At 45.1% G+C, this 12,253-nt stretch overlaps 1 protein-coding gene across 1 annotated transcript in view; it reads right to left on the reverse strand.

Moving 5' to 3' along the window:
* The window catches only part of LOC144937230 (uncharacterized), a 46,708-nt gene that overhangs the window by 14,385 nt on the left and 20,070 nt on the right, over positions 1-12,253 (reverse strand). Inside the window, exons 9-11 of the mRNA XM_078864609.1 lie at positions 7,298-7,359; positions 5,649-5,740; positions 3,727-3,856 (exon numbers count right to left, since the gene is read on the reverse strand). Coding sequence (XP_078720735.1) covers positions 3,727-3,856; positions 5,649-5,740; positions 7,298-7,359 — 284 coding nt within the window. The remainder of the gene's footprint in view (positions 1-3,726; positions 3,857-5,648; positions 5,741-7,297; positions 7,360-12,253) is intronic.

Raw genomic sequence — 12,253 nt, forward strand, 5'->3', positions numbered from 1 at the left:
TTCTCCTTCAACTAAAATGCATTTAACCCTTCATCATCATCATCAGGCACGGGAAATCCACTGCTGGATGAAGCCCTCCCCATGCCAACACCACATTTCATGATCTTGCAATGTAATAATCGGCCTCGTATTGGCACGCCAGCCAATTTTAATCGCTCCATCGCCCTGGCGGAAACCCGCATGGAGGTGATCCGTTCCCGGGCTGCTGCTCCGTTCATATTCTTGACCTTCGACCGTCATTGGCCATCGCCGTCCCTTCTAGCCGTGACGTATCCTTGCCCAAGCCCACTGACATTTCTTAACAGATTCAATAACATAACTGACCTGCACACATTCTCGGCTGCCCTCTTTCGGTCTCTCGAGTGTAATTCCAAGCTCGTATCTCTCCATGCTGATGCAGTGAATAGAAATCTATTTGCACAAATGTTATCCTTCCCAATGCATGCCACCACTGCGATATAGAAAGTTGTTTTCTTCACACAATAAAAAAGGTGATTTATAAAAGTCAGTTCTTACACTCAAGACCATCCGATACTAGCCGTCTTTTCCGTTCGCCTATCAGCGGCGATAGGGCCGAATCAATTTCCGCCACGTCTCCTTCCGTAGCCTGTGTTGCTGCTTCGTTCAGCTCACTCAACGTAAATGCAGCAAATGTTTGTGTCTATAAATCAATCGCTGTTGTGTCTAAAATGCTGCGTCTAAAATGTTGTGCCTAAAAATCAAACGCCTACAATTCACAAACATATAATTTGACTCAAGGAAACCCTGCATTCACTGTGGATTTTACAAGCGCCACAAAGGAGAAACATTTTGTGAATGAATCCACGATACTTAGGAACCATCATTCACTGGGCATGTGCCTCAAGTGCCCCCCTACCACCCTGCCATGCCTATCTCTCGTAGCAGGCAAGGTGAACGTGGCGTCTCTGTCGCAGCTCCCCGTCGTCTGGAATTAAATCCCAAACCCTCTCTCTCACTGCGCTGCACATCGGTATCGGTGTCGAGTTTTTGTCAGAATCTTAAGACTTTAATTCTTTCTCTCAAGCCTCCGAATTTCTATTTGAAGGTATTGTAAATTTAGTAATGAATTACATTTTGTAACAGTTCACTCCCCTCTCCCCAACGATTCGATAATGTATAATCTGACACCACGGTTCTCATTAAGCATCTATTCAGTATTGCCGCTTTGGTATCATCTCTCACGTGTGTTCTGTCTCGTTTGTTCCGCGAGCCTAAAGAGCACAGTTGCGTATGTGACAGATAATCAATCCTTGCATGCACAATGCATTACACGCATGAGAAAGTGTCCAAATATCACACGCATAATTCAACGTGTGTGAGTCTAAGAATCTATTTTAAGCACAGGATCATCAAATGCTTATTGGGGCCGTCCATAAATGACGTCACGCACCAAGACATTTGTGACGATGTGTGACGAGGGGGGGAGGGGGGTTTGAGAAATGTGACGACACATCAAAATGCGCAACTTTAAATAAATATAAACAACACGTTCTACCATTGGAACCTCATTTGGCAGTAAAAAATATGATAATTGGTTTTTTACCCTTCTATCTGGCAACAAAACTGACATCTTTTTTTTCTCGGGTCGCTGAGTTCGTAGGGCAGCGCGCTAACCACTACACCTACAATGCGTTACGCTCCCACATGCGCGGGTGACATGACAGATGTGATGTCACAGCTCACTTGCCATGCAAAAAATATGGATTATTGCGCCCCTCCTCCCCCCCAAAAATATACCAAAGTCTATTTTTATAATTTTTGCATGGTGTACAGTCTGGAAAGTACCCACATGGCAAATTTCAAGTTTGTTGCATGTCGGGAAGTACGCTAAACATTTTGAACAGACACACAATCACAAATTTCCCTTTTATATATATAGATAATACTTCGTCAGGAAGAGAAAATACACTTTTATTGCAGTCGTTATATTAAAAACGCTTGAGTTTCAGCTGCCTCAGCAGCAGACCATGCTTTCCCACCTGATGATGACCGCTCATGTTGCGATCAAAACGTCGTGATATATTATTTATTTTATTTTATTTTCTACCTACATGACTTTACTGAAAGAACCAAAGAGTATGGATTCCTGCAGTCACGAAAGCTTTAAATCAATATTTAATTTAACCATATAGGATCTTTAATTTTACTACGGAGTTCCCTTATGGAAATGAAAGTAAATTTTAACCGCTCACGATTCAGTATATTGTGTGCACGATTTAGTATTTCACGTGCAAAAAATAAATTGTTTTTTTATTCTATGAAGGAGCATTTTGCTTCTCCATGGGAGAATGGAGAAGCATACATTTTGTAAATTTTTTGAATGATTGTTATTTAACATTTTGATTCTAATGATTCTACCAGGGCTTTTCATTCTGTGGAATGAATATGTGATTTTTATAATTGTACTCTCCATTTTGCTTCGTTCTACTACAAAGTTTCAAGTATTTTTTAATAGTTATAATTACTTTTAATATTTTAATTTTATGCTAAATTTCAGCATTCCAATGCCTCCTTTTAATACATTTTCTCCTACAACATCAGAGTGCAGCGCGACATTAAATACGCACGACAATGACAATAGTTTAAAGTGATTTGAAGCACGTTTTATTTTCAAAATGGAAATATGGTTTTAGGGGGGGGAGGGGGGGCAGAGCTTTGTGACGTCATATTTGAGGGGGGTCTGACTTTTTGTGACACCGTGTGACGAGGGGGGGAGGGGGGGTCAAAAATGGGCCAAAATCGCGTGACGTCATTTATGGACGGCCCCATTTGTTACATCCACAGTTTAATCACTGGCCATAGTACATCTGCTTACATCAAAGATTTCATTACAGACTAAAGTAACTAATAACTATGTCATATTGGCTTGCTTCATAAACTTTTCACAAACATATAAATATGTCCTAAGTTTAATAAACATAAAATATAACCCCCATAACCAAAACCTAAATGAAGTATAAAACCAAGTGTTAAACCTGAACATATTTTCTTAATTCTCATTGCTACATCGGTGAGACCGTTATATTAACGTATTCATATTTAACATATGCATTTGTCTTACTCTCCAATATAATCGCGCAATTGCGCTACTGGCGTCATAGCAACGATAATTCATTTGGATGTCTCGCAGAACAATGCAAACCCACTCCCTCTTGTTAGAGAACGGTCCACAGAAGCGGACATCACAGAGTTACCCGAGATCCTCTTTAAAGTGACCTCAGATCCACATAGTACAGTGAGCAATTTTCCCACCTGGTCTCAGAAGGTCGTGGGTTCGATTCCGACCCTGACACCTGCTGTATATTTGGAGTTTGCATGTTCTCCCTGTGGTCGTTTAGATTTTTCTCTGGGTTCTCCGGTTTTTCCCTCCACATTTAGAAACATGCATTTAAGTATTTGGTGGCGATAAATTTTCACGCTATAAGCCACTTCGTTGGGCTATCAATTGTGGCCAAGTTGCTTCTGAAAAAGAACAATATCGTTCAGTGGGCCTTACCTGGTAAAATAAAAGTAGTTTAGTTTGATTTGGTGAATGGGGCAAGACAATCAACTCTCTACATTTGAGACAATCACAGGGTGGGGCTGCCTGAATTCGAACCCAGGACCTCAGTGGTAACAGCTAGGCGCTCTGACCTCTGTGAGCCGTCGGGTCACCTCCAGCATGGAATGATAGTGACTGTAAGGTGCCGCTTGAGCCCCCCTTACCTTGCTGTTGCGATGCACCAACTCGAGCCGGCAGTGTATCGACTTGATGAGCTCCGTAAACGTGGACTGGAAGACGATGCAGAAAACCCGCTCAACAAAGCAGGGAATCTGCGACAGTTCGTACAGGAACCTAACGAAGAAACACACGTGGCGGTTAAGGAACGCGCAAGGCTGTTTTTATTTGAAAAAAAAAAATCAAACGTTGCATTGGCTATGGTTCTACAGTGTTTCCATCGTTCCCAATATTCTCTATCGCTCTCCATCCCCTCCTTCTCGCTGTGTCCAATCCTGTTATTGATCCTTCTCTTTCCTTGCACCCTCCACTGGAATAAACTTCCCTTGTACATTAAGCAGTCCCCCTCCTTAACCTCCTTCTGTTCCTCTCTTAAAGCCTCACCTCTTCTCTCTTGCCCATTCTATCCCCTCACCCCTCTACTCATTCCCCTCCCTCCCCTACCCTTTTGCGATCCCTAAATACCATCTAACGCTGTCACTCATTCCTCAATGCTTGTACGCCCCCTGCCATCTACATCACCTCCATTCTGTCACCGTTTTGGAAGCTTATGTCAAGCGCCTTGAGTGAAGGCCCTCTATAAATATAAAAAATAGATATAGATCGGCGGCCACCATGGGAATGTGGAATTACCACCACTGGCTCAGGGCAACCAATGGTGATGCTCGACTGACCAGGGAGACGCTCACTCTTGACCAGCAGAAGTAGTCATTGTGTGCAGGCGGTACAACTGCACAAGGACCTATGGGTCCAGAGGGGCTCAGGCACCAGGCTTCCCAAGGGGATGGAAAATTGGACAGGGGGCCCCATTTCATGCCTTGTCTCAGGAGTCCATGAGCCCAGAGAAGATATTTCACTTGTCCATAATCAACGTTTTTGGGTTAGATCGCGTTATTTATAAATGTGTCGTAACCCTCCACCACCCGACACGGACAATCAGTAAAAAAAGTGTCACGTTGACAAAAAGACAAATAGTTCACTACTTTAGCCCATCGGTGTGTTGAAGCGTGAAACCACAACATTTACAATTTTTTGAGTACGACGTTTCGCTGGTAATTGCATCCAGCATCATCGGGCAATTCGCCAGAATGGTGAGGCTCCCCTCTAGCTCCCGGTCTTAAATAGAGCAGCAGCAGGGTGATGGCATCATTGAACTCATCAGGTGCAACGATTTGAAGTGAACTATTTGTCTTTTGTCAACGTGACACTTTTTTGCCGATCGGCCGAGTCGGGTGGTGGAGGGTTACGACACATTTATAAATAACGCGATCTAACCCAAAAAACGTTTATTATGAATATTGGTCGCGAAAGCCTACACGTGTTAAACACTTCACTGGTCTATACCGCCTGAAGTGGAGATAACTTGAGAGGTTCCAATTTTTCCAAGCGGTCAATAAAAGTGAATTATGCAATAACCACTCAGTCATATTAGCCAAATAAAGAAATCGTAAATACTAAGTTTTGCTAGCTTGTGTAGTAGCAATAAGTGTGCTCTGGCCCATAGACTACAGGGCCCATGGCAACCACGCCGCTACGCCACTGGGTTTGACTTGGAGGAGTTAAACTTCGATTTAAAGCTTTCGTGACTGCGGGGATTCATCGTCTTGGTTCTTTCGGTAAAGTCAAGGCGCTCTTCCCCCCCTAACCCAGCTTAAATATACGCTGCCAAGCATGGTGGTGTTCATTCAGATGCTGTCTTTCCGACAGACCTGTTCTTCACCTGAGGACGGATGCTTGCGTTGTGGCCGAAACGTCGTGAGAATTGTATTATTTTATTATGTTTTATTTTTATTATTTTATTATCTCCCTTCTACGTGACTTTACCGAAAGAACCAAGAAGTTGGAGGAGTTAGACAAGAACTCAATGTATACAAGCACTGGTAGATGGCACAAGGAGGAAGACGCTTACTGTTCAGGCTTATCCAGCTGCCTTGTGTCCTCCACGCCCTGCTTAGACGTTACAAACTGCTCAATCTTTCCCAGTTCTTCCTTTTCACCTCTCTGATGAAATTGCAAGCAAAACATTGTTTTTTACAAACAGCATCAACTTCACGTGCCCTCCAGTGCCGCTTCGAACAGAAACACCCGTGGCATAAATGTGCCGCTTCGAACAGAAACACCCGTGGCATAAATGTGGCCGGTTTTCAAAAGAGTGAGTCAATAATGGCCCCGCAACTTTACACTTTGGTTTCATTCACATTGCATCATTGTTAAGGGTGTTATCGTGCCTTCCCCCCCCCAACCGTTATAGGACAAATGCACGGAGAGCTAATGAGCGCATAAATGCTTTCAACCTTGGTTGGAAAGTGATACAATTCTAAATAACCTCAGGGGGCATCAGGAGCAACATTTTAGAGAAGAATGTTTAAATGAGAAAATCCTGACCCTGTATTGGCTTCTCCAAACCTCACCAGGAGAGCGTGATTCATTGGAAAAATGCTGCCGTATTGCCTGGTCTTACATGCAAGGCTCAACTATTAATGCTGCGGCGCCATTCAGCGGCGTGTAGCAAGAAGACACCGACCACAGGGTGGTGGGAGACCCTGGATAATCTAGGAATCACACCACGTAGAGGAGCCTGCATCTTATTCTATTAACTATTTTTTATTTTACCAGGTAAGGCCACAATGAGTAATTAAGCTTTTTTTAAGCGGCCTGGCCATAAATGATAGCTAACGAAGTGGCTTATCGTGGTGGAAATATATAGCAGCCAAACACTCTAAATGCGTGTTTCTAGATGTGGAAGGAAAAAATGGAAAACCTGGAGAAAAAAACCACATGCCCGCCTGGGAGACCATGCAAACTCCACACATACATGCATCAGTCAGGATCGAATCCACAAATCCACCACCTGTATACCAGGCCAGGTAGTTATTTTATTATACCGGTGGTGTAATATGAACAGGCACAGAAAATGTTTACAATTTTAACTGTACAGATTAAGAAATTTATAAGTAAACATTTGTTAAATCATAGTTATTTATTCTCCTGGTGTATGTATCATGAACTGCTTTCGCACTGTATGTAGCCAACCGTGCTAATCAGAGTTGTGGGGGAACAACAAACTAAATACAAACAAAAAAGTTCTCAAGAAATGAGTTTTCAATTTAGATTGAAAAGTGCATATCTCCAGTGGCTTCCGAATGTTTGAAGAGCGTTGCAGACGGCTGCAGAAGCGCATCTGAGAGCACGATGCAGTGACTGCCTTTGTATGAAGGCTGTATGGTACTGAATGTGGACTCTTAAGTGATCGTACAGAATACTTAACAAACAATTCCAACATATTTGTCAATATTACTGTGGCCCTAAAAAAATATATATACCGGCGACATTTTGGGCAAAGTCCCTTCTTCACAGCACATAGAGAGCGATAGGAGTGCATCAGAGTTGTAGACTAGAATCATTACATGTGTGTATGTTGAACTTCTTTCGCACTGTACAGAGCCAAGTGAGAGGTGGGGGAGCCGTGGAATACCTGCCCACGTTAAATAAAGATTCTGATTCCGTTATTCCAAGGAGACGCAGGACACATGCGTCAAGCGGATGAACAAAACTTACATTCTCGTATAGAGCTTGCAGAGTCTCCAAATCGACCAGAGAGTTGTCCAACTGCAGCACAGCTAAGCCACAAATACAGACAACGTAACAAGAACACAGAACACGTTAATCAAAAGCACTCTTTAGAATGGAAAAAGGTCTGAAGAGGAAAAAATTAATATTTGGCCGATAATTCCGGGCGACGGCCCTCCTTCAGAGCACAGAGGGCAAACAGGAGGGGATGATATTATCTCGTGCACAGTGAACAATTATTTACATGCCAAAATATTTACAAGCCTGGAAATACACAATAAACCATGTACTGTATTATAAATCATGTTACCTGTGATTACAAAATGTAATGGTTAAAAAAAAAAATCAGTGTCTTTAGATTTATCCAATGAAAATGACAAAATCACAAATTATGGTTTGTTAGAGAAGACGTGGAGAAAATTACAGCCTCATCATTATTACTGTAAGTCATCAAATTTTATGAACGCTATTATTGGCCAAATGGGTGCCCTTTATATTCGCCGATATATCATGCTTCTTGCCATACATTTGTGAGAACCATCCATATTGTAGCTGTAAAAGAAAGATTCTGGGCTAAAATTATGTACTCTTTGGTTCTTTCGGCAAAGTCACGTAGAAAGAAAATAAATAAATAATAAAATACGATGTTTCGATTGCAACACAAGCAACCGTCATCAGGTAGAACTAAATTTGAGAGGGAGACAAAACACAGACACAAAGACACACAGACCGACACACAAGCAGAGAGACAACACAGACATACAAAGACACACAACATAGACACACAGATACCCAATGCCTCTGTGTCGAGGCCTTAAATAGAGAGAGGGGCAGAGAGAGAGGTGGGTCTGCTGGGGCAGCTGTTGGAGTACAGAAATTAGCATGTCAATGAATCCACCCCCAAAGCGACCGAGGGAAAGAAGATCGAATGGCCCTATGAGAGCCTGGTGAAATTTTAGAGAGACAAATAGTTTGAGAAAACAAAATTGAGCAAATCTTTTGGAAATGTAATGTAATGCAACACAGAGAGTCGGCAAACACAGTTAACGCATAGAGATTCAAAAATCAGGTCTACAGGCCAAGCAAACTCGGCAGCACTTATTTCTCTCTCACGTTCCCGAGGCAGTGGTGACAATTCCATATTCCCATTGCGGAGGCCAGTCTCATTATTCTTCCAAAGAACACAGGATGAGATGTTACTATCCTTTGTGCAGGCACTTCCAAGAGTTCATGAACAGTGAGCCTGGTGAAATTTGGGGAGCGCATCGTCAGTAGTGAACCTTTGGGTCCTAGGGTGTTTCGGCCTTTCATACTATACACCCTCCCCAAAGGCGGCCAGCGACAGGGTGATCAATCCTACGCTTGCATCCCATTCCCAATTAGTCATAGGAGTTGCCTTGTTGTTGATAGCCAACATCCCATGGGACTATGCATGGCAGGGGAGTCCTCCTCCCTGAGTCAAGCATTGTTGACTGCATACCTCCTGGCCCTCTCACTTTGGGGCCCAGCTGGAGTCTTTCCTCTTCATCCAGAGCCACTGACTGCTGCCTTCTGCCGCCTCCGATACAGCTCTGATTGCCGAACGCTGGCTCTGGCTCTTAATTCCCAGGTCTCTAAGCAGTCTGGTTGTAGATGTTGCCACAAAACCTCTGCAGCCCACCTCCACTGGTCGGACTTCTGTGTTCCAGCCATGATGCCGTGCTTCGGCAGCTAGATCGGCATAGCGCAGATGTTTTCGCTCATAAGCCTCATCTACTGAGTCCTCCCAGGGTACTGTGAGCTCAATGATGAAGACCTTCTTGAGCGAACGGGACCAGAGCACCATGTCAGGTCTTAGGGTGGTGGTTGCGATCTCCGGAGGAAACACAAGTTGCCGGCCAATGTCAGCTAGCATTTTCCAGTCGCGGGCCAAGCGCAGCTGGTCTCGCTCTATTGGTGTAGAGCCGCTCTTCGGTGGTTTAGCCCCTTCGCGGACAAAGGTCGTCCGTAAGGGGTGTGATGCTGCTGGGGGTGGTAGGGAGTTGGTGGCAGCTCGCTTGTCCTCCAGGGCGGACGCAAGGTTTTTAAGGACTTGGTTGTGACGTCAAGTGTAGCGTCCTTGGGTGAGGCTTGTTTTACACCCTGTGAGAATGTGCCTGAGGTTGGCTGGCATGGAACAGAGGGCACAGTCCGGATCTTCACCATACCATTGGTGAAGATTAACTGGTGTTGGAAGGACGTCATATGTTGCTCTGATGGAAAAGCTCAACCGCCTCGCTTCCATGGCCCACAGATCCTTCCAGCTGATCTTCCTCTTCTCCACACTGTCCCATCGAGTCCACTGTCCCTGTTTGGCAAGAGAGACTGCCTTGGCCCACCTTGCAGCCTCCTCCTGATGGCGTACTTCCTGCACTACCATCTTCCGCCGCTCTGGTGCAGTGGCCTTACTCCAAGCAGCACGGCTAGTTAGCCCAAGGCCTCCTCTCCCTTGCTGAACATGACCCACAATGTCAGCATGTCTGAGGGTTGCTGTTGCCTCCTGGACTGCTTTTCCTGGCCTCCATTTGCGCCCAGTTGCCAAGGTCGGCACGTTGTTGCTCACCACTGGGTCTCGAGATTCATTCAGTGTCATCTGGAGCCTGGTTTTTGCACACTTGAATTCCTCGGTTAGACTGGTGAGGGGCAGCTTGAGGACACCATCTCCATAGAGGCCTATGGTGGTAAGGCATCGTGGAACTCCGAGCCACTTCTTTAAGTAGCTCGTGACTCCTCTTTCCATCTTCTCCACTGTTGAGATTGGAACCTCATACACTGCTAGGGGCCACAACACCCGGGGTAGGAGACCAAACTCCAGACACCAGGCCTTTAACTTTCCAGGTAGCTGGGTGTTGTCGATGGACTGTAGGCTACTACTGATGTCTTTGCGCAGCTGTTGCACCTGGTCTTTGTCCTTCAGGCTTGCATCATACCACCTTCCAAGGCTTTTTACCGGCTGCTCAGACACTGTTGGGATTTGGTCATCTCCGATGAAGAATTTCAGGTCACAGAGTACTCCCTTCACAATCGAGATGCTGCGTGACTTAGATGGTTTAATCTTCATACGGGCCCAGCTAATGTTATCCTCGAGTTTTCTGAGCAGTCTCCTGGTGCATGGGACAGTGGTGGTCAATGTTGTAATGTCGTCCATGTAGGCTCTGAGTGGAGGGAGGCGAAAACCAGAGTCGACTCGCTGTCCACCAGCAACCCATTTTGAGGATCTGATGATAACCTCCATTGCCATTATGAATGCCAATGGAGAAATGGTACATCCCGCCATTATACCTACATTCAGGCATTGCCATGAGGTGGTGAACTCTGAGGTGGTGAAGCAGAACTGCAGATCCTGAAAGTACGACTTCACCAGGGTTGTGATGGTGTCCGGTATGTGGAAAAATCCGAAGGCAGACCACAGGAGTTCATGGGGCACAGAGCCAAATGCATTGGCGAGGTCGAGGAAGACTACATGGAGGTCCCTTTTCTCCACCTTGGCCATTTGGATCTGGTGCCAGATCATGCTGGAATGTTCCAAGCAGCCAGAGAACCCTGATATTCCTGCCTTCTGTACAGATGTATCGACGTACGCATTCCTTTGCAGGTACTCGGCCATCCTCTGGGCAATGACCCTAAAGAAGATTTTACCCTCGACATTCAGTAAGGAGATTGGGCGGAATTGGCTGATGTTCACTGCATCCTTCTCCTTAGGGATCAGGACCCCGCCTGCCCTACGCCACACTTTGGGTATTATCTTCTTTTGCCAAGCTGTTCTCATAAGCCTCCAGAGGAACCTCAGGACGTCTGGTGCGTTCTTATACACTTTGTACGGGACTCCATTTGGCCCCGGGGCTGATGCTGTTCTTGCCCTTCGAACTGTGTTTTCCACCTCTTTCCATTTTAAAAAAATAATTCCACGTTAGGAGACATTAAAAACAACTAAATATGTTTGATGCGTCTCCCCATAGGACAACCACTGTTGACTTCCCGCAACGTGGTATGTTCTTTGCTACGGTGGCACTTAAGTTTGGGAATAGTCTGCTTGACCATATATACCTATACCACTGCATCGACAAGCTTGGATTGGTTCAGACTCAAGGGTTATTTTTCTCGAATTAGCTATGAACAAAGACTCATGTGCATTGCATGTAAAGATGGTCACTGCATTGCGCTTCCAGATGCACTTCTGCGGCCATCTGGAATGCTCTTCCGTCCAATATTAGGAAGCCACTGGAGCTATACACTTTTAAATCGATATTGAAAACTCATTTCATGAGAACTGTTTTTGTGTTTAGTTTGGTGTCCTTCCTCCGCACTTCCAATAAGCACGATTGGCTATTTATGATGCGAAAAAAGCTCAACATACATACATACTTGTAGAAACAGACAGACACTTAAAGTAATTTAACATTGCATTCATGTTTGTTTATTTATACAGTAACTGATTGCTGTTGTTGTTTATAGATCTGTGGGCATTTGGTTTACGTGAAGCAATTTCCATGCACTTTGAGAAGTAAAGACATGTGGTGCATTAAAATATGAATGACGATGATTGTGTAGTGACATCACGGATGTCACTGTGTGGTGCCGGCCCTAGAGGAGCAAGGTGTGCGATGTACTCACATCGCGGACATCACGTATGTAGCGACATCACGTATGTAGCGACATTGTGTATGTCACTGTGTCATGCCGGCTCTAGCGAGGCACGGCGTGCGATGCATTGTCATCGCGGACACCCCGTAGGTGGGTGTAGTACCAGCCCTAGAGGGGGCTCGGTGAGCGCTGGGATAGCGCTGAGTGGCACCACGCGTGGCGTGTAGTGCCGACTCCTACAGGAGGGAGTGTGGGAGTGTCAGCCATGGGATGAGGTTACCCTGGGCCATGGCACTGTTTGACCCTGGCAGGCACGTGACCAGTAAGATCTACACAGGGGCC

This window comes from Lampetra fluviatilis, chromosome 18 (genome assembly GCF_964198595.1).
Source record: "Lampetra fluviatilis chromosome 18, kcLamFluv1.1, whole genome shotgun sequence".
Lineage (NCBI taxonomy): Eukaryota > Metazoa > Chordata > Hyperoartia > Petromyzontiformes > Petromyzontidae > Lampetra > Lampetra fluviatilis.